The 22,516-nt window shown below is 36.1% G+C and overlaps 2 protein-coding genes across 2 annotated transcripts; both read right to left on the bottom strand.

Annotated features, from left to right (window-relative positions):
* Nucleotides 1-148: 148 nt before the first annotated feature.
* Cp110 (Centriolar coiled coil protein 110kDa) lies at nt 149-7,164 on the bottom strand. The gene is made up of 4 exons (XM_071584303.1): nt 5,806-7,164; nt 3,193-3,413; nt 2,948-3,111; nt 149-494 (listed from the first exon to the last, which is right to left on the bottom strand). The coding sequence occupies exons 1-4, from the start codon at nt 7,084-7,086 to the stop codon at nt 358-360; spliced, it is 1,803 nt and encodes a 600-aa protein (XP_071440404.1). The 5' UTR covers nt 7,087-7,164; the 3' UTR covers nt 149-357.
* On the bottom strand, nt 7,107-20,038 carry LOC139697633 (uro-adherence factor A-like). The gene is made up of 6 exons (XM_071596460.1): nt 19,946-20,038; nt 15,392-15,476; nt 12,750-14,091; nt 8,933-9,162; nt 7,264-8,591; nt 7,107-7,172 (listed from the first exon to the last, which is right to left on the bottom strand). Exons 1-6 carry the CDS (start codon nt 20,009-20,011, stop codon nt 7,107-7,109), a joined length of 3,117 nt encoding a protein of 1,038 aa, XP_071452561.1. The 5' UTR covers nt 20,012-20,038.
* Nucleotides 20,039-22,516: the final 2,478 nt, after the last annotated feature.

Raw genomic sequence — 22,516 nt, 5'->3', positions numbered from 1 at the left:
AAATATCCAATAAATCTGGAGCATTGATCTCCCAGAAACTGCAAACAACTTCCTAACCTTTGTTTGTTATATGTTCAAATTATAATAAATAAAACTGCTGCTGAATTTTCTTGTTTTCACTCATAAAAAGTAGTTTATTTTTTCTCAATGCTTTGTTGGTGCAGAATAAATGCAGTACAAAAATGAAAAAGTTCAAATATACATTAAACAATGATACAATGAATGAAATTACAATGGAATGGAAACCATTGAAAATACAGAAACACTGAAAGCAACTAGATCATAGTTGCCATTGAAAATAGTTGAATATTGTTTCCATTGAGAGAAATGAAAATATCCGAAACATTTCCATCTTGTTCAGCGCCATGGCTTTCTGTTTATTTCACCAGCACTTGCAGATCTCCTTTTCTTTTTGGAAGCCTTGGATGGCACATGTCCTCTGCGAGTCAATGGCACATTGCTAGCCTTCACATTTCTGCTCACTGAGTTTGAAGCTTAAGGAGAAGATAATCATAGCATTAACAAACAAATTAGTGGCCTTATGTTTTCCAGTGAACATACAAGTAAGAAGGGCAGAATCATTTCAATATGCAGATTCTATAAAGTTTTCATCATATTCAGGGAAAGAATTAAACAAAAATTTTTAATCACCTTTCCAAAAATTTGTTTCAATATGTGGTACACAACAACAATGTAAAGTAAAATATTATTCATAATCAAAATTAAATTTCAGGAGAAATTATAACACTATCTACATCAACATCAATACCCTGCAAGCCACCAAAAAGGTGTGTGGCAGGGGGTGCAGCACCAGGAGGAAAGGGTAAGGGATGAGGGGGTTAGGGTTTTTCAAATGGATGGGGAAAGGTAAGGGGAACCTGCAAAAAAAATATATATATAAAAATGATCGTATAACCATGCGCAGTCGCTACCTTGTAGGTTAATACTTGTAATATGTCGAGCCGGCTCCTGGGGGATATCGATTACAAGCATTCTGGTCTCTTATTGTTCTCGGAAAAAATGACCATTTAAATCTGTCTGTCCTGCAGTCAATCTCCCTAATCTTACATTCGTGATCCCTCCGCCCGTAATACGTTGGGGTTCGTATTATGTTCTTGATGTCATCGGAAAAGGATCCAACTTTAAATGTTTTTAATAAGTTTAATCTATATTGTAAACGCCGCTGTGTAAGGGAATCCCAGCCTAAATTTTCTAGCAAAGTAGTTACGCTACTGCGTTGGTCATAGCAATTTTTGACAAATCTAGCCCCCCTCCACTGAACTAGTTCCAATTCCGAAATTAAATTTATCTCTTGAGGATCCCATATGCTGGCAGCATACTCTAGGTGGGGCCTGACTAGGGCAAGAAAACATCGTTCCTTCACTTTTTCGTCACATTTACCCAGCACTCTTTTTACAAATCCCAATTTTTTATTAGCGCGACCGAATATTTCCCGTATGTGCTTTCCCCAGGACAGATCGTGAGTAATTGTTACACCCAAGTATTTAAAGGAATCTATCCTTGCGATTTCTGTTTGTTTCACTTTGTAACTAAATGGGATGGAATTCCTCCTTTCCCAACAATGTATTGCTACGAATTTTTTTAAATTTAATTCCAATTGCCATGTATCGCACCAAGTCTGGATTGCATTTAGGTCGTTAGCTAACGTGATTCTGTCATCGCGACTTCGAATGTCCCCATAAATCACCGCATCGTCAGCAAAAAGATGGAGCCTGCTATCAAAACTACTATAAAACACTGTAAAACTGTCAATTCATTGATAAGCCTTGTTAAGTTAAGTTAAACTTGATAAGTTGGATGAAAAAAGCCACAGCAGCTGAAAGCCAAACGACATGAAACTCTCGTGTATTATTGTGTATGTATTGTGCTAAATTTATAAAAATTATTCATAAATACATATTATTTCAATTACCTTAACATTTAAATGATGCATTATGAACTATATCATTATAAATTACAGATTCAGGTGCGATGTGGTGGGACTGTTGCATAATAACAGAGACAAAGACTACTACAATTTTCCACTAAATAAAGATTTATTCAAGAGTTTCGATGCACTACATCCCTTGAAAGTGATGTAGTGGATCGAAACTAGTGGAGACTAAATCTTTATTCAGCAGAAAATTGTAGTAGTCTTCGTCTCTGTCATCAACTACATCATTCAGTCTTTTCCAATTTCTAAATATTTTATGTGGAAGGGTGATTAATCACAGAATGTAATATGGCATTAAAAATCGTTTAATTACAAGACAGAAAATCATAAATGAACACTTTAAAAGAGACTTATTGCTAGAAAGGAAACTTGTGAAGAAGAGGACTTCTGGAGGCAAAGCTACAGGACCACACACACCAAATTTGGATGGTTGAACAGAAATCTGGAGCAGAAATGATGTCCAGAAAAGGTTACATGTACAATGTGTTTGGAGAGCCTGCCGTGACTGGAAAAAACGAAAGAGCCATAGTAGATGCCCTTTAATTATGAGCCATGTTGAATTAAGAGGGATCATGCACTTATACCCATTCTTCAATAATTTCTCCACAAGTGTGCTGTTCTCAGGTTTAACAACTCAGCCAATAGGCTGTAGAAAGACAATGGTCACAGCCTTGAGCATGCAACCACCTCACTATTCTCACATTCCGGAATGGCATTCATACACAGGAATTTCCAGTTATTACATGGTAGGAAGACACTAATCATCATGTTGGAACTATTGCATTTGACTACACAAGGATGAATCTCTGAATCCCCCCTTCTTAATTCACATGATTCATCTTTCATCTCGAGAAATTATATTTAAGTTGAATTGAAAAGAAATTGTATCTAATTGAAAATAGTGAAAACAAGGAAATGAGGGAGAACTATAATTCTAATTTTGAGAAAGCTTCCTTTAGGAAAGGATTTTATTAAAATAATATGTTTACTTACTAGCATCTTCTGAAATTGAAAATGCTCTACTCGTTGATCGAGCGGAAGTTCTCTCCCTTCCTTTTGCATTCTTCGTCATTCTCTGGCCAGCTCCCAGACCAACAGAGGACATTTTCTTTTTGGTTGGTTGTTTTCCATCACTCTTTTTTTCTGCCTCCTCAACACTGATAAAGACAATGAATTAGACATTAAACAACATAATCATTTAAAATAAAAAAAACAATGGAAAAATTTTATTCCCATACCCATTTTTTGGGGAATACATGCTGAAACGACGTTGAAGTGTTTTCAGTGTAACGGCAGACAAGAGGGCTGGACGAGGAGTGATGACTTGAACGGCATCAACAACAGCTATGGACCCTGATGAAGATAATAGTCTCCGACGGTCAGCAGAGATGACTGCCATTTGCTCGGATTTTGTCATCTCGAAGAATACACGATGGAATTCTTCACAAGTAGCATTTAGCTGAAAACATATGAAACTTATGTTAGACTATGCACAGAGTAAATATTGTGTAAAATCATGAATGTAAACCTGGAAAAGACCTATGGAAAAGAAGCAATCCAAAGACTAAGCTGATGCCAGAGACAAAGTGAAATTAGGAATCCACTGTGAGACTAGTGCTTAATAATCCTCTCACATCAATTTTAATTTTTTAATAAGTATTATGGTGACTACATGAGTTCGCTAGTCATGGTTAATTATACAGCAATGTTATCCTCAGCTTTTGTAAGCCCACCTACATTCACTGAAGCCATCACTTGAGTGAATGCCAGTACACTACTCAGTTTATTGGGAGAGATACAATGTTTGTATGCCTGTATCAGCAGAGGGGCGATGTCCCTGTTAGCCCGACGCACAAGTTTCCCAGAAGCACCATATGTGAGATGAAACTCAAGATGCTACATTTTATACATTTACGGTTTATTTGGTAATTGTTTAGGAAGTACTTCCAACAAAATATTGAAACTCTGCTGCTTGACACTTGACTCAAAACAGTGATATTATCAAAGTATTAAAGGCACTCATTTCCTATGCCCCACCAGGAAAAAATACTCAACAGTAAGTACTTTTCCATTGAATTGGTTGACACGCATACGAGGGTGGTCCCAGAAGTACCCGGCCTGACCTAGAGATGGCGGTGGTCATTTAAAAAAATATCACTGTATAAAAAACATGCAATCTAGAAAACACATGCTTCAAGTTTGAAGACACTGCGTTGTTTAGTATTTGTTAGGCAGCCATCAATAGTGAACGTTTTCAGTGAATTTGTGAAAATGGAGAAAATTGGTCATCGTTATGTGATACAATACTTTTATTTGAAAGGCCTCAGCCCAACAATTATAAAATCTGATCTCGATTCTACTCTGGGTGAGTCTTCTCCTTTATTTACAACAGTAAAATATTGGGTAGCAGAGTTTAAATGAGGTCGTACGAGCTGTCAAGACGAGCATCGCATTGGTCGACCAAATGAGGTGACGTCTCCAGAAACAGTGAAGAAAATCCGCAAAGTAATACTGGATGATCGTCGACTGAAAAGGCGCAAGCTAGCAGACGTAGCAGGCATTTCAAAAAGTGTGGTACACTGCAAATTTGCTGAAAATTTGGACATCAGAAAGCTGTGCCCAAAATGGGTGCCACGTTTTGTGTTTAGCAAAGTTTCACAACAACAAAGCAGAATTTTTGCACTGTTTCAATACCATGGATGAAACATGGGTCCATTACTTGACATCCGAGACAAAAACTATGGATTCAAAAGGGAGAACCGACTCCAAATAAGGCAAAGACTGTTTCATCTGCATGCAAGGTCATGGCGTCGGTTTTTTGGGATGCACGTGAAATAATTTTCATTTACTAACTTGAAAAAGGAAAAACTATCAACGGTGAGTATTACGCAAACTTATTGCAACATTTGAGCGAAGAAATCAAGCAAAAGCAGCCGAATTTGGCTAAGAAGAAAGTGATGTTTCATCAAGACAATGCACCACCTCACAAATCCGTTATTGCAATGGCCAAAATTCATGGATTAAAGTTTGAATTGCTACCTCATGCACCATATTCGCCAGATTTAGCCCCATCTGTTCGCAAACTTGAAAAATGGCTCGACGGCCAAAGATTTTCCAGCCGTGAAGAAGTGATGTCGGCAGTAAATGGCTATTTTGAGGAGCAAGACAGTTCTTATTATAAATAGGGTAACAAACTTATTGAACATTCCTGGGAAAAGTGCATAAAGCTGAACGGAGATTATGTTGAACAATAAATACATTTTTTTTCCAAAATTTTTGTGTTTTCTTTGTTGGGTCAGGTACTTCTGAGATTACTGTCGTATGTTGAAGTCATACCCCTGGCTCATAAGATCCAGGCTGATTTCAGATTTAAAAGAGTGCATCTATGGAGCCGGGAAACTTGGCAACTATCACGAATATTATTTATCACTCATTTCCAACAAACAAATCTAAATCTTGCACCCAAGCCCTGTTAGCTATTGAACTTCCAAATCGTTTCTCAAGCCTGAGAAGCACATCATGCCACTTTGGCATTGAACATTGCTGAAAGTTCACTCAAACAGAATGGGACACACTGCATTCTGCAATAGCACTAAAAAAAATGCTTATTATCAGGCAAAAATACATTTTTCACTGTAATTATGATAAAATTTTACAATATTTTTGTCATTTCTAGACCCTTTCAAAATCTAAAGCATTTTAATGTTTTTCAGAAATGTGGCCACCCTCTACACTTAGGCACGCACTTGAGTTTCTAACGAACCTGCTCATGAAAATTTGAACGATTCTATGAACTTTCTTTAGAAAAATAAACCTGCTTTGGATTAAACAATTCTACATCGACCACTCACCTCGGCTAAAATCTGGCCGTGCAACCGGACATCATTTGGATTCACCTCATCTTCCTGTGAAACTTCTGAATGAACTTTCAAAGCTGTCACCATCAAATCCCTGATGGTAATTTTTATTCTACGTACTTTTTCAGTCTTCAAGAGTCGTCGGGTCAAGTACCCTCTAATCAATGCACTTAGTTTTCCAAATTTCAAGAGCATACTGTGGTCAAGTCTGCTCGAATCCTCACCGAAGCACTTCGAAGATGCCATCGTGTAATGTTCCGAGCTATGACTGTCAGTTGCACTTGGATTGCTTTCTGAAAAGGTCTGACGGGGCTCATGAGGCAAAGACATGCTGCTACTTGAGGAGGACCCAATTGAGAGATGCAGTTCATTTGGACTTAAGTCCAAGCTTTCTTGGCACTCAAGGTTCTCCTGAATAACTGGATCAAGTGATGCAGGACTGTGCCCATCTTTCAAACAGTCAACTTCCTTTGGCGGTAATAAAATAAGGACTGTACTATTTGTACCAAGTTCTTCAGGAGTTGAACTAGTAGGCCTCACTTGGTATGGACATGCCACTGAAGGCACTGGAGTTTGAAGAAAAACAGGACCTGTGGACGGAGTTTGTGATCCAAGATATGCTCGGAGGATATCGCTTCTTAAATCAGGTAACATGTCCAACTGGACTTCTTTTCTTTCACTCTCATCCGTCTTCCTTTGTGGAGAGGATAACTTATCGGACGTGACTGTCCGTTTTTCTGGGCTCTTTAAATTATCTTTCATGGATGACCCTCCATCACTTTCCGAGAGCCCATCAATATACTTGCTTTCTTTTTTGGCGTTAGATTCAAATGACTTAAGTCTCTTCAAGTCTTGCTCATAAATTTGCCGATACAATGACAAATTTTCCTTTGGGCTGACGGCAGGATTGGCATCTTTGGTTTTTACTGAATGAGATGCGGGCAAGAGAGGACTGCTATGCATTCCTTCAAAGTTCCTTTTGCTCTTGTCAATGCTACAGGGTGAATTTTGGCCCCTAATGTTCCCACATTTGCGCCCAGTTTCCATATCCAGAATTTCAGACAAATCTAAAACTCCATCCTGAAGTGCAGAATCGGTTTTCACTGATGAAAGACTCGTAGACACATTTTTCTCATGTTTTACTGAAGAATGGGTTAGGTTACAATAATTTTGGTCCTGAAAAGGTGAACTTGAACATACTATTTTATCTTTAATTTTACTGCATTCTGTATCACAAACACCTCCATCACTGGCAGTAAAAGTCGTGTGGTCCATGGAACCAACAGACAATGTAGTTATTTCCTCTCTAATAGTTGAGGAGCAATTACTTTCTTCTTGAGAACATCTACAGTTACTTTGAACTGAAAGGCACACTTGGCAACAACTATTTTCTACCAAAGGCAAATCTTCTTTTTGAGAAAATTTAATTAATTGGCTTTCCAGCTCATTCACAATGTCTTTTGAAGACTTAGCAACTAAAATGTCATCAAGTCTGAGTTGCGATGACAATTCTAGCTGAGATGAACAAGGAGGAGGAGAAAGATGGTTTCCAGAATCAATAGGAATTCTTGATACTGTGGGAGGAGTTAAGGGCGGAGGGACTGATAAACGTTGGTCACACATTGGAGGGGTTTTTGAAATAATCACATTTTCTTCAGGGGCAGGTATGTTTTCCTCACCATGTTTATGGCAGTGTGGCATTTTGGATTTCCTGCTTTGAGGTGTAGAAAGAGAGGTTACCAAATTAGCCACCCTCTCAACAAGGCATTTCTGCTGTACTTTAAATTGTTCCTTCATTTTCTCAGCTTGTTGTCTTTGATCATCAAGAAGTTTCGCCATTGCTTTATCTTGCTCCTCAACTAAACATCCTAGGAGCTTCAAAGCAGTCTCCTTGATGCCCACAGTACCAACAGGGGAATCAGGCATTAAGTATAATGTTTTTTCAAGAGAGGGTAGGATTTTTACAGGTTGCACGAAAATTTCACCACAAGACACAGAGTTATCATTAGAGGGGTTATCCAAAGGAGTGAAAAGCACAGAGCTTCCCCTATTTCTCTCAGACATGGGCGTAACATTTTGAGTAATGATGCAAGAAGCTTCTTTAGGTGTATTTACCAATGACTCTTTCATCTTATCATCTGCAAAACTCTGGACACTGTCATCATTCAGGTCACAACTGCTACTTTGAGGACTACTTGAGATAATGTTTTCCACAATAAGTGTTTCCGAATTAGTCATTTTCTCTTGGCTCTTCACTGTATCAGGAGAGGGCAATTCTGTTTCATCATTATTTTCATGGCTTACTTGGCTTTTCTGGACCTCGTGCAGAGGCACGGTTATACTTCCCACTGATGTATGAATGCACACATCATGCGAATCGTGTTCCAATTCTGACACCGGCACTTCCAACCCTTCACACTCTGGTTCCAATGGCCCATCACTGACGCAACCTTCTAAATCACTCGGCTGTGAATCAGGTTGCTGCTCCACGGCAGATGATACCCAACCACTCCAGCCTACAGACCAACGTCGCCTCTGCCTTCCTCCTCCCTGCAATGCTGTCATTTCATCTCCTCTCCCAGTGACCGCAAGCTCATTTGACTTGAGTGGAAGAGGTGGAGATATGGGGCTTGTTTGGACAGAATATATCATTCTTTTAGTGCGGTTCACTTCAATTTCATGAACATCATTGGTGGAACTGGGGAATGATGTTAGAATGTCATGAGTTGTTGGAGGTTTGGCTAATGCACATTTATCTAAGCAGTCAGATGACCGTGAATCTGAAAAAGGACATTACGAACCATAAAATAAAAATTGAAAAAAAAGCATTAAGTTTCCCACAACAATTTTTAATTTATCCCATGGAATTTACAGTCCGAATTAATAAAAATGCAAAGAGATCAATCTGAATGTGAAAAAATATTCATATTCTTACACACTTATACATTCAGTTTTCATGATAAAATTACTCATTTGTAAGATTCAATTTCTTTTACAAAACAAGATTAAATTCACAGGAAATAGACTAAGTTTTCCAGTATGACATACAACATAGCACACACAAATTTAGTAAGTATTATAAACACAAGTCTATGCACCTTTTGTACATACATATATCTACCTTTTTCAACATGGAGTAAAGGCTTCATATCTTCTGGAATATTTACAACAGGGTCTACATTGTGACTCATAGAAGTCCTAGCATTCATCACAACAGGCTTTCGAAGAAGAGGTTTTGACACCACTTGAGTCAACATATTTGGCTTTTTAAAAGAACTGGGAGCACTCTTTACATGGGCACTTGAAACATTGGCTTCCGAGTTAGAACGCTTGGAGGCCAAGGTATCGGACCTAAAACAAACATCAACATCAAGCAGTAGAAAGAAAACAGAGCAAAATTTGTTGCAGAGATGCATAAAGGCAATCTTAATTATTTGAATCACCACCTAATTCAGCATCTATCATAGTGTCTACAACAGAGGAAACGGAAATCAGTTCTAAGACACACACTAATGAGCTCGCCAAGTTCTCTGGTGAAGGTGACACTATAAATGGACATTTCCAGACAATTGTTATCACTTATCAAATCCCTTTGCTTACTCCGCTTGGATCAGTTTTGACAAGTTTATTATTTGAACTCTTTGTAGCAAGGGCAAAATTGCCATTTCATCATGATGGCTAGAGCAATGCTCTCTGTCGTTTATTCACTTTCATGCACTTGATCAAGATTAAATTGACTACAGAGTGTCAGGTGTGACTTTGCTGGATATCCATAGTGAAAATCATTTCAAATATAACACACTCTTAGAAGGACTAAATTATAAGTTTCACCATTTCATACAATACTCTAGTATGGCCACAATAATGGCATTTGCCATCCTATTAGGCATCCCATTATCTTCACAGGTAAGCCAGTATTTACCTGCCTTACACTGCAGATTCCACAGATTTACCCAATTTAATGCTGCTACTCATTGGACAGATACAATTGGTGTTACAATCAGATTTTTTTCAAATATAAAAATTATTCTCTGAAAAAGAACTTTAAAGTCATTTTTTGCATTCTATTTTTTCACAAAACAGTAATTTTTAAGTATGTTTAAGTGAATTCTAGGTTCTACATAATTCTGGCGAGGAGTGAATATGTTTTTCCATCAGAGTTAGCCAACTTAAGTATTATATTGCCGACAGAAAACTGAGGGCAGCCTTTGAGTGTGCCTTTGTCATTGGCTATTAATAAGTGTAATCAAAGTATTACATAATTGAATAAATTCAAAATCAATTGCTAAACTGTTATCCAAAACTGCTTCTCTCTAATAATAACCACAATTAATACAGACAAATGGAAGATTATTTACTTCTGATAATACACATCTGCTTAGGTCATTACCTAGTGAAAATATTTAAGAGGAAGACTGGAGATAATGATAACTCCTTGAGCAATTGGATTCCATCACCAGTGAACTCAATGAACCCATTTGATGTGTACCTCATTTGGATTTCTTACCCCACCCATCACTACTTTTTCTTACTTTCACTATTTTTCAATGATAAATTTTTGACAATATTAAACACTGATTTTAATGAGGAATGTTATTAAATAAATGTGATACTGCTTTTAAATTACTTCAGTTTAAAAGCCTATGATGAAATCAATGGTTTCAGGCTCAATGTTTTGAAAGGTCACCTTGAGAATTGAATAAAAAACTTATCATGAACAATTTAATATGATACTGAAGCAGCTGATGTACCAAATGAATTTGAAGAAAACTAAGACAGTTATTTGGTAAGGAATACGTGTCTTGATCATTGTGTTTTGCTTATCGCCATCAAACGATCAATTTTGATCAAATTAGAATGAGAGAAGTAGAAAAAGCATGGGGATTTGTAGGTAAAAGCTCTGCCAGCATCTATTTAGCACTGGAAAAATTGAAGAATTTTTAACAAGGGCACTTTTAGCGTAGCTTTGGACAGACTAAATATTAATGTCAACAAATTCCAAGTGCCTCAGAATTGCTGGTGTCCCATTTCTGTATCAACTTTGCAACAAGATGGAATTGTGCTAAAATACCTCTTGGGGAGTATATGAAATTCATCAGTCAATTAATTGCTACTAACATTTTAACTCTTTGAAAATCAAGTTTTTGTGAAATATATATGCTAAATACCTAGCCCAGTATATTCTGGATGACTTAAAGCATTTTTTTCATTTGAAGCATTAAAGAGCATTTTTACTGGAGTTGAATTAATAAAATATTTGCTCAGTAAAACATTTTGCAATCTGTATGGTGTAATTTTTAAATTCACAGACTAATTAACTCAATATAATTGAGTTGAGTTGATTACTAAATATCCCCACTCCCCCATACAGGTAATAGTGGAAAGATTTGTAAGTGATTAAGGGAGGGGCAGCGGTAGGAAGTTGGAAAAGGAAGCTCCAGTACAACTGACTTTCCAAAACATATCACTTCAGAAGCATGCAAAACCAGTTCACCTTGAAAAACATGTGTGGTTCACAGGGAAAAAAAATCAAGAGAGATGAGGGAAGATAGTGGTTGGGGATTACATTTAGTTTAAGGTAGCCAAATGCCTCGTCATCCAATTAGTGATGCGCAAGAAAGGATTAACAAATAAATGACACAACGAAAGCGATGAGTCAGGTGCCGGGTAGATTTTAAGCTGGTTTTCAAAGGCCCGCGCCCAACTCGATCGCGACGGAAGGGAAACATTTTCCCAGTTGGCTTCTTTCGGAGAAACAACTTTTTTGATGAAATGAAATATTAATAGAAAGAAATTGTATCGTAAAAATTTTTAAAAACTTTTTACAGTATGTAAATAAAAGCTACAATTAATTTATTCCTGGGTATCGCAATGGCATACTATGATTATTTTTCAGCTCAGAAAGTTTGTATATTTGCTTATCCTTGGAAAAAATGAGAAAGATCTGGTACATCTTTACAGTTGGAGAGAAGAGCCAAAAGATGCAGTACTCATAATGTATTTTATTTTCGATATTTAGATACCCCTGCATAATGCTGAGGATAAAACGTCTTCCACTGAGTCACCATCCGGTGAACTCTCATATACGCAAGTTAATAGTCTTATAATTGTTGAGCTTTCATTCTACTGCGCTTTGCATCTCATGCATCAGTGGAATACTACCCTCAACAGAAGCCCCTCCTCCGTTTATCACCAATCTTCGTTTAACATCAACCTGCCAAACAACAATTCACAAGAGCAGTGCAAGAGATAAAAAACCTAATAGACAGCTGTTCTTTGAGAGCTAGCATTCATCTCAGAAGTTTGAACCAAATATTAATCATGTTTTGCATTTTTCCCACGAGGGAATCAAGTGAGTGGAAATGTCCTTATTCAATTACATAAAAAAATTTGCAATAGAAAATAAGTGCTAAGATTATTTGATTTCATAATTATTTAAACATTGCCAATTTTCCACAAAATAATATTTTTATATTCAACAAAATATATTTCGTGGAAAATTGGCAACTTTTAATTAATCATGATATTCTGCCATATCACCTGCCTGAAACGTCTCTTTTTATTGATTTTATAACTTAATTGCAATACTTATATGAGGAGCATAAGCAACTGATGTTCCAACAAGTTGCATTTTGTTTAAATGAACCTTACTTCTATTATCCTAATCAAAAAGTGATGCTTTTATGTATTCTATTGTGCCCATTTTTAACTGAAGATAATTTTGTAATTGAATTTTGAATATTTTCATCATTTGCAAAACACAAAATATGCATGTTATTACAGGACAGAGTGAAATTTCAATTCCTCAACATCATGCTCACTGGGGTAATTTAAATAAATGCCCCAAATTGCCAAGCACTGAATGAGTAGCCGCAGGGGAAAAAGCTTAGCATTCTAAAGGTTAACCATGGTATACCTAATAAATATAAAAATATTACCTGCTTCTATGAGCTCCACTCAAGGATATTCTTATGTTGGAGGCTGATAGTGAGGAGCGCATTCTTCTACTGGCTGCCTTTGTTACTTTCTTTGGGATCTTAAAAACTTCCGCATTACTTTTCTTGTTCAATTTCCTTCTCTCTTCAGCTTTTTTGGCAGCATCTGCTGCCAGCCTGTCAAATACAGTGACCCTTGGATTACCGCCATTCATTGGTTCTCTTTTTGAATGGTCAACTGATGCCACCCTAGTCTTCTGAACAACTCTTGCGTTTGCTCTTTTGCTTTCAAGTTTGTCAACCTCATTTTCTGAGCTGGATAGATGCAGTGACCTACGGTTCTCAAAAGAAATACATTCAGTAATCATATCTGCACAATTATTAGCCTGATTGCAGACCATGTTGCTTTCTGCAGCATTTGAGGGACAATTACTGTGTTTCGGAGCATCTATGGTGAACTGTTCAATGTTAGCAATGAGCAGTGGGCTAGGCGTCTCCAAAGTAAAAGATCCTGTCCTTATTAAGCGAGCAGGCGGACTCTGCAATCGAAAACAATCACTCAAAGCATAAGTTTTATTGTAGATTCCAGTTACTCCATTCTCCGCATTACTCTCATTTGCCAATATAGATTCACTTGGTAAGGGCGATGAGGGCAAAGAAGAGTAATTGCATCCGGCTTCATATTTCGTAAAATCTTCAGCATTGGCTTCCACCTCACCCTCATTGCATATCATAGAGCACCTACAAGGACTGGCCAAATCATTCGTTTCAGCTGCAATTTCATCATGAGTTAACTGAGAATCCAAATGGCTCACCACTCTTGTGGTGTCAATAATGGTTGCTTTCTCACTGGAAAAACTATAAACATGGAGGTCTGTGGATTCACATTTAGGTCCATCTTTAACAAGGCTTCTCTCCATATTCTCTTCACTGTTACAGTAGTACTCCACAGTGCCACAATCGGTTGAATCTTCGGCGTATTTTGGTGATGGGCCACATTCAGCACCACAGTTGGCTTCAGATGAGCACATTTCATCCTCAAGAGATGAATTCAAATATGGATGGAGATCGGTGCTCTCAGTGGGAGCAACGCTGCATGCTTCTTCTTGACAATCTCCATAGTTCGGTAGGTCACACACTATGGTTGAGTTCTTATCTATGCTTTTCTGAAGGAACGGTGGGATTTCTTTGAAAGATTCTCTTTCCGAAAGCACAACTTTTGTATGATATCTGCCATCAAATATGGAATCATCAGTATTGCCTGCATATATTCTTTCTGTTTCCTTGTTTTCCTTATTTCCATCTTCATCATGGTGCGCCGAAACACCTGGAGAGTTTCTTTGCCCTGCAAAAAAAATGCTTTCATCAAACAAAAGATTGACAGTATGATCCATTATGCTCAAAGCTTGAGAGACTTTAAGACTTCAAACAAACAGACAGACTCATTTAATCTATAACACACAATATCAGAAATGGAAAAGAGCATTTTAAATTTATAATTGTAGCAATAAAACTTAAGTGAAGTTTTCACATCACAAAAATTGAGCATAAGAAAGCATAAATTAACTGAGAAATAGCTAAAACAATTTCAGAACAGTTAAAAGGATTGCTTATACAACAATTTAAGAGTGCAAAAATCATTTGCCTTGACTAGGATTCAAACCCAGATCCCTCAAGAGTTTAAGAGGACGCCTCGATAGCTTAACTGGCTAAAGCACTTGACCAGACATTGAGGGATCCGGGTTCAAACCCCAGTCATGGCGAATGCTTTTTACACCCTGAAATTGTTTTATCAAAATGCACATTAGCGGATGACTCTGTTAAAAGTTACTGTTGCGGCATCTGCCACAGTCTCTTTCGGGTTGATTATATTTTTACATTTTCTATAATCATATATGTTAGAAAAACACTTTGTATAGGAAAGAAAAAAACATCAATTAATGTGGTCAATCTAGAATTGATCTTCTTTAAACTGCTCTGCATTACTTAATAAACAAAAAATGCATGTTTAAGCTATGAATAATCCCAATTAATCTTCCGAAAAATGCTAAAAATATCAATATATTTTTTCAACTGCTGGCACACTTCTATTACTCCAATTATTACATCAAATAGACCTTGGTTCAATAAAAACTAGTTTTCAACAGGAGGCTTTATGGGAAACTTATATATACATGAAATAAATATGGCGGGTAATTAATTTTTAGAGTCATGTAAAGATAAATAGGATACTTATCTTTTGATTAACATTTAATTTGATAGTGATTTATTGATATAAAAATTGTTTTTATATCTGACTTATCCAGATATGTATCAAAATACTGGAGATACACAAGGATAAACAATTTTGAACCCTTAAACCAACATTGCAATTACATTAGCGAGTATGCCCAAGTTCCAAACCTGATATACTCAACTGATTAATTTCCTTATATATATATACAACGACTTGGGTAATCCTAACACCAAGGCACATCACAGATTACATGGTGCCATTTTGACAGACCTGGCAACATAATAGTTTGAAATGTGATTCACAAATATAATTAAGTCTATACAATGAATATTTCCTTCCCTAAAAATTCACATTTTCATTAGAAAAACGTAATGTAAAATAATGAACTCTAACTTTACAACTCTCTCACCTTTCTTTTTCTCTTTCAGCCTTCGCTCTACAGCCAATGCTTTCATCTTGTACTCGTGCATCTCCTTCCGCCGTCTGGGTGTCATCTGAAATATTAATAATTACATGTAAAGCCACATTCGATACATGCATGATGATCTGTGAATTAACTGCTGACTCGATTCCACGGAGGACTGCTCAGAATCCAAAGGAGTATAAACAACTATGACAACAATATGAGAAATTAATTTATGAAGAATAAATGAATTACATATCACCAATGTAAAATCACTACTTTTTCCTTACACACTAATAATGAAGGTTTATTTAGCCTCAAACACAGTAATCAACCCGAAGGCTCATTCGGCAACCCAGTACTAAGCCCTAAACGGCGTGTGAAATCCACACTTTGGCAGGGTATTGGGGCCAGTTCCTTTCCCTGTGCCGGTTATGGATTCCTAGGAAGATCTGGTACCCAAATAATGAGACAACTTGGACACGTGGGACCACCGCAACCCAATTAGCCTTAGTATGCTGTCAAATCAAAGCTCTGGGAGTGATTCAAACCCAATATTACTTTTTAAATCACATAGATAATATTTGTTAGAGACCAAATCAAACTCAGGGATTTCTTTTGTGTACCGACTTTTGCAATGTAACCATAATTAAGATGATTTTCACAACTTATTTTGCCAATATTAGAGTAAGCATATTGCCACCAAATTATGCACATCATAAGGATCTGCTAGAAATGATTTTGAGGAGATTTGTTTATCCTTGCCCTCATAAGATTTAATGGGAACTAAATGATTTCTGATTTATAATTTATCCAAAGACCAATTTGAACACTATCTTCTCACCATTCTCAAGCAGTCACTTTACATATTTTAACAATTTTTTCTGGTCCATTTCTACTGGAGTTAATCCCTTATAGGATTACAATTCTAACACAAGAATTAATGAATAACTGATCGAAGCACTTTTGCACTTAATATAACATTTAACAAAGGTTATGCGATTTTCTAGAAAGAAAAAGGCCAAGCTTAACATTAAAATAGGAGGGCAAAAGCTAGAGCAGGTAGAACAGTTTACGTATCTCGGTAGTGTTTTGGACCAACACGGTCAAAGTAGTAGGGACGTAAGGAGAAGAATTGCGCTAGGCAAAGAGGCTTTCACAAGGAGGAGGGAGTTGATGACAGGGACTTTGAGTAAGGATGTTAAGAAAAGACTCGTAAAAACTTTGATATGGAACGTAGCTATGTACGGAGCGGAAACGTGGTCATAGAAGCAGGAGGATAGACGTAGATTGGAGGCTTTTGAAATGTGGGTGTGGAGAAGAATGGAGAAGGTGAAATGGACAGAGAAGAAAACAAATGAGGAAGTACTTGGTATGGTGGGCGAAGAGAGGGGTTTGTTGGGAGCAATCCTATGGAGGCAGGAAAAGTGGATGAAGGGGGTGTTGACCGGCAGTGGGATGTTGAAGACTGTGATAGAGGGTAGAATGTTGGGCAAAAGAGGAAAGGGAAGGAACAGGATAGGGTTGTTGGACGGGATGAAGGGAGGAAGGAAGTACTCAGAGATGAAGAGGGACCTGATATAGAGTAGGATGATTGATTTTGTGTTTTGTTAGGAGTAATAAAATATTTGTTTGGTAGTTGTGTCAGTCCAAAAACCTACCTTAACCGGTAGATTACTTAAAAAAAAAAAAATAACATTTAATTTAAGACTGGGTTTTGATGTATTACATCATCATCAGGTGATTATATTGATATATGTATTACATCATCACCTGATGATGATGTGATACATCAAAACCCAGTCTTAAAATAAAAAATTTCATCAAGTTGAAAAGTGCTACGATCAGTTATCCATTATGTCCGACTTCCACCACATCACACTTGAAGCTAATCAATTTGTACAAGAACCAACCTTTCATTTTGAGGACAATTTTAAAACTTTCAATCTATAACAGTTTACTTGCAAGAATGACACTGATAACACATAGGCTCCATCCTGAAATTAAGGCTTGTTTTGTAAGTATATCAGCAAATTCAAGTTTTCTAAGAAACTGTGATTTATTATCTTCCCAGGAGAAATTTTCTTTTGTCATGTTACACATATTAGTTTATTCAGCAAAAATTGTTGAATATTTAATTACAATAATCCAGTTTTCTTTGATAAATCTATTACAATGGCAGTTCATAAAGTCTAATCAAAAATTAAAGCTTCAGTTTGTTTACCCATTCCAAATAATGTGATTATTCCAACTCTAGGAAAAAGACATTTGTTTCCTCATTCAACTCTTAATTTGAATAAGTTATAAATCCCACAAGCCATTTCTTTGGAAATCACTTCACTTGCTGGATTCTAATGCATGCTCGACACAAAGTAATAGATGGATCTGGTTGAAACTTGGTGCGCATCCCTTCCAGACATGCTAACTGAAAATAACTTCAACATCACCAGCGGTGTCATCACTCTGGCTGTGCATGAACTTCCCAAACTAATCAGTGCCTAATCCTCTGGTTCACTTTTTATACATGTACTGCATGTCGTTTCCATGTTTTATTTATTTTCTCTACATCATAATTAAATAATATATCATGCATTGGATGTTTTCTGTTTTCCTTTCTAAAGTAATGCCAATATTTGCATTTATGTTATGTGGAATAAATAAATAACAACACAAGTTTCAAAAACTTACAGGCAAAATTGAATTAATATTCTAACACCCACTTTAACCAATTAACTTTCCTGAAAATATCAAATAATATTGGCAATTTATAAAAGGGAAGTAAAAACAGTACAAAGAATATCAGAAGCCAATTTAAAAACCGAGCTTCAATGAAGTGATCCATTCTGTGGAAACACTTAATTGACAAATTTATCTCTAATTTTGAGATGCAAAAATTTGTTTAATTAGAATTTTTTATAGGAATATGAATTTGAAAATACACGTTTACAATAATCTGATATTCATTTTGAGAAAAGGGCACCAGTATTTAGAAAATGCTGCTAAGACATCAGATTTTTCACAGACTCAAATTGATACTCTACGGGGAAGTGCAGACAGCATTTTAATGCAAGAAAGAATTGATCAATGGTTTAGGAGAGACTGTCAAACATCTTTATGCTCAGGCAAGCCTTGAGAGGCAATAGAATGAATTCATTAATAATGATTTGAATATAGCGTTTCAACAGACCCTCAGTAATTACCCCAAAAATTCACTATGTTTACTCTACAAATCAGAAACTTAAGGAGCTAGACAATTAGGTAATTAAAAGTTGTTCTCGTGACAAAAGACCAATTGAGGAGACCCAACAGTTTTATACCTCTTATTTCATCCAGTGAAACTTAAGTTAAAACAAAACGCCCTCATTAAGTGGCAAAAGCGAAACCCTTAAAGGAACTGGGGGTTCAACATAATGACACAACAGATTATGAGACTTGTGAGTATGATCATGGTCGGTGGGTGACTAATTTTCTCTCAAATAACTGTGAAAATGAAGAAGTGAGTTATTCCCCCGTATCTTTCCGGACCAGCACTATCTTCTATTATGGATTAATTACTCTAAACAATGCGAAGTGGGACAAGATGCTCAAACTACATGGATTACTATGATTAGAAGAATGACTGATCAAATACCCTGTATGAGCCATGCTACCGAATGTTTTACAAAAGAAAAATATAAAAGAAATACGTTAGTAAGGCTGCAATCCCGTTTCAGAAAACATTAGAAAGACTAGTAATCAAAGGTAGGAGATAAGCAAAGGCCAAAGGTTTGACTTATCAGCCTGGCGCTGTTGGTTCCCAACTTAATGGAGTTAAATGTCAAATCAAAACTTCTTGGAAAACCAGTGTACATAACAAAGGGAAGAAAAACGAAATAGAGTAAAGGGAGAGAAATCAAGACATACTTGGTGATAAACAAGAAGAATGGAAAATAAATAACCAACTAAGAAAGTTATAAGAACTGACGTAAAAATTATCGCCACCAGTTACCACAATCGTCACTACTTTGCAGCTTTAACTTCCAAAAATTATAATTATTTTTCATATTATATAAGAACACTGGCATAAGATGCTGGTGTCTTGCCACTGGAATGGCTAAGAAAAGCAAATTTACAGCTACCCTTAATGAAAATTTAATCGCTAACATTTTTGGCACACAGAAATAATGTGCACCTTTCATAAAAATCAATAAAATGACTCAATATTGAAGAGGTCCTAAATTACGTCAAAACAAAGTTCAATTACTAATATTAATAAAATCTTCACACACCATTTACTTTCCTGAAAGTTTCATTCAACCTTGTCGGGCAAAACAAAACGCACCGATTTCATTAACTGGAAACGAAGCACTACTGACAACCCAGTGAAATTGGACAGCCAGTGGCGACGTTAATATTATCCATATTATGAAGGATTTCATGCAGATCTAATAATATCGCATACCTTACTTGAACAGCGATAATTCAATAACAAATTTGACTGACAACAAACTTGTAATGTTTAACATAACTAGCCAAATATGGTCTATGGTCGAACGGCAACATTAAAAAATATTTACTTACTGCGGGAGGAAGAAGAGGTCTTCCATTAATTTTAAAAACAGATACAAAATCAGAACCACCATCCATCTTTTCACACTACTTTAAAGACATCTATACAAAACGGTTTCCAATAGTACCTCCCGCGTGAGACAAACTTTCAAAAAGCGTAATGTGATTGGCAGATGCAACGATGGTAATTTGTTTTAACAGTTTTATTTAAATACACAATATCCACAAATAGAGAACATTTTAAAATATCATTACTATATTTTAGTAATTTTCCATATGTATTATATGTATCAGCAATAGTTTTAAGAATATTTAAAAGCATAATATCATTTTTTCCAAATCTAAAATAGAATATTTGAAATAGATTATAAGGAAATCCGCTGATGTCGCTGGCAACCGCGAAACCGTGGCAAACATGAATTTCATATTTGACGCAACTCCCTGCGCAGTGCAGTCTCTCTCTTTATAAGTGTTGAAATATTAGTTCTAGTATAATTTTTAATTCTGTCGAGGATCGAAATATAACTTGCAAACGGTACGTCACGAGTAATCTCAATTTTATTGATTATTATTTCATCTCGTAAGAGTAAAATATAAGATTTGTCACATAAAAAAATTACATCCAAGTCAATCAGTATCAATAGGAAATGGAGGCTTTATTATGAAAATGTTGGTAAGGTTCAATTAAAAGAATATTGATGTTAACAATCAATTCATATATGTCGTTGATGTATATAACATAATTGTGTTTGGAATTTTGGACGGAAGAATGGCAATCTTGCATCACACCTTTGTATTTTTTAGGATTTTGTTCAAACGTTTTTGTTTAACTGTGAATAAGTTTTGAACAATGGGATAACTTGTTTTAAGTTTCTATTCTCGAGTGTTTGCCAAAAGGCTTGTGCTCAAGACTCAGTTTGATTAAAGAGCTTACTTGTTATTTTGCGGAAAAGTATGCTTCATATGAGACATACTTTCCCTCTATCACAGTCTTCAAAATCCCATGGCCAATCAAAATTCTCTGCATCCATCTTTCCTGCCTTTGAATTTCTCCCAGCACTTCCCTCATCCCCAACCAACCCTCGTACTCCCTTGAATGTATTCCTTACTGTCCATTTCACTTTTTCCATCCTTCTTCACATTCACGTTTCAAAATCTTCTAATGTCCACCTAACATCTTACTTCAATGGCCATGTTTCCATGCCATACAAACCCACCCTCAATATAAAAATTTCAACTAATTTTTTCTTAACATTCTTACTTAACATCTTTGTACTCAATTCCCCCACCTCTTAGGGAACACATTCTTCCTATTTCCCAACTACTTTGACCTCCTTAGTCTAAAACATTTCCAAGATAGGTAAATTTCTGCCCAATCAAGCTTTGCTCTCCTATTTAAATATGTAACTTAGCCTTCTCATAAACCTGGAATGCATTGGAAACCCTAAATGCATTGGAAAGCCCAGAAGTCTGCTTGATATAAATTGAAAGCAAATGTGGTTTTATCATTGCGGCAAACAATCAAGAGGGTTATCATCAATGGGTTAGCATTTAATTAAACACCTGACATGTGAGTGAAAAATTCATCGGCATTTAATGAATTTTCTACTGACAGTTATTTCAGTTTTATTTAAAATTTCCTCAGGATATATATATATATATATTATATATATATATATATATATATATATATATATATATATATATATATATATATATATATAATATCTTCGAAATGGAACGCTCATCGGCGACACACAAATATATAAAAACACAGATGTAGATTTTTAGAATATAGATGTAGATGTATTCTAAAAATCTACATCTGTGTTTTTATATATATATATATATATATGCTGAAGAGCATTGATGATAATGGATGCCTATCTTAACTTTCTTCCTATAATAATAATACATTTTATTTGTCCAGCGATCAAGTAGCTACAAATGTTACACTTGATATAAGACACGTCAGGGGAAAGCGACAAAATACATTTGTGGATACAAGGCATATCAGGCATTATCCAGAAATTCAGCAATTGAATAAAACATTTTTAATTTTAAGAACCTAAGTAGATTGACTTTAAATGCAGCCACACTTTTATGGGCCTTAATCTCAGCTGGGAGTTTATTATAAAGTTGACTTCCTAACACTGCTCATCTCTAGACTGTCCATTCATCACTTGCATCTAAGCACACTGAGATATGAACAGGTTGCTAATAAGTCTCCTATACCTCCAATCTAGTCCTATTCCCTGTAACTTATTCATTAATTTCACTCATTTCTCTTTATCAACTGCCTTCTTAAAATATGATACATACAAATACTTCCTGGTTGTATTCGTTGTCCCTCTCTATCAGTGAACTAATTTCTCCTTTAGCATCACATGTACCTCTCCTCTTTATCCCTGTCATCACTTGCAATTTTCTTTCCAGCCAGCTGTATTTCCTTTCTTACCATTCTAGTTAATGTTTCCATATTCTATTTCCTAAACTGTCTTCCCAGTTTAATCCTTTCAAATCTGGCATCACACTTCATTTTTACTAAATAATGATTCGAGTATGGAATTTGGGAAACTGTGT

This window comes from Hetaerina americana, unplaced genomic scaffold (assembly GCF_022747635.1).
Source record: "Hetaerina americana unplaced genomic scaffold, ioHetAmer1.1.p SCAF_1, whole genome shotgun sequence".
NCBI lineage: Eukaryota > Metazoa > Arthropoda > Insecta > Odonata > Calopterygidae > Hetaerina > Hetaerina americana.
The sequence above is the reverse complement of the archived record's forward strand: the minus strand, read 5'-3'. Positions and strand labels throughout refer to the sequence as shown.

Coding starts and splice junctions, on each gene's coding strand:
- Cp110 (XM_071584303.1), bottom strand. CDS start 7,086: ATGGACCACACGACTTTTACTGCCAGTGATGGAGGTGTTTGTGATACA. Junction 3,414..5,805: donor ACGGCCAGATTTTAGCCGAG/GTGAGTGGTCGA, acceptor ATATGTTTTCAG/CTAAATGCTACTTGTGAAGA. Junction 495..2,947: donor TTCAATTTCAGAAGATGCTA/GTAAGTAAACAT, acceptor CTTCTCCTTAAG/CTTCAAACTCAGTGAGCAGA.
- LOC139697633 (XM_071596460.1), bottom strand. CDS start 20,011: ATGGATGGTGGTTCTGATTTTGTATCTGTTTTTAAAATTAATGGAAGA. Junction 15,477..19,945: donor GACCTCTTCTTCCTCCCGCA/GTAAGTAAATAT, acceptor TTAATATTTCAG/ATGACACCCAGACGGCGGAA. Junction 8,592..8,932: donor TTTACTCCATGTTGAAAAAG/GTAGATATATGT, acceptor GTCCTTTTTCAG/ATTCACGGTCATCTGACTGC.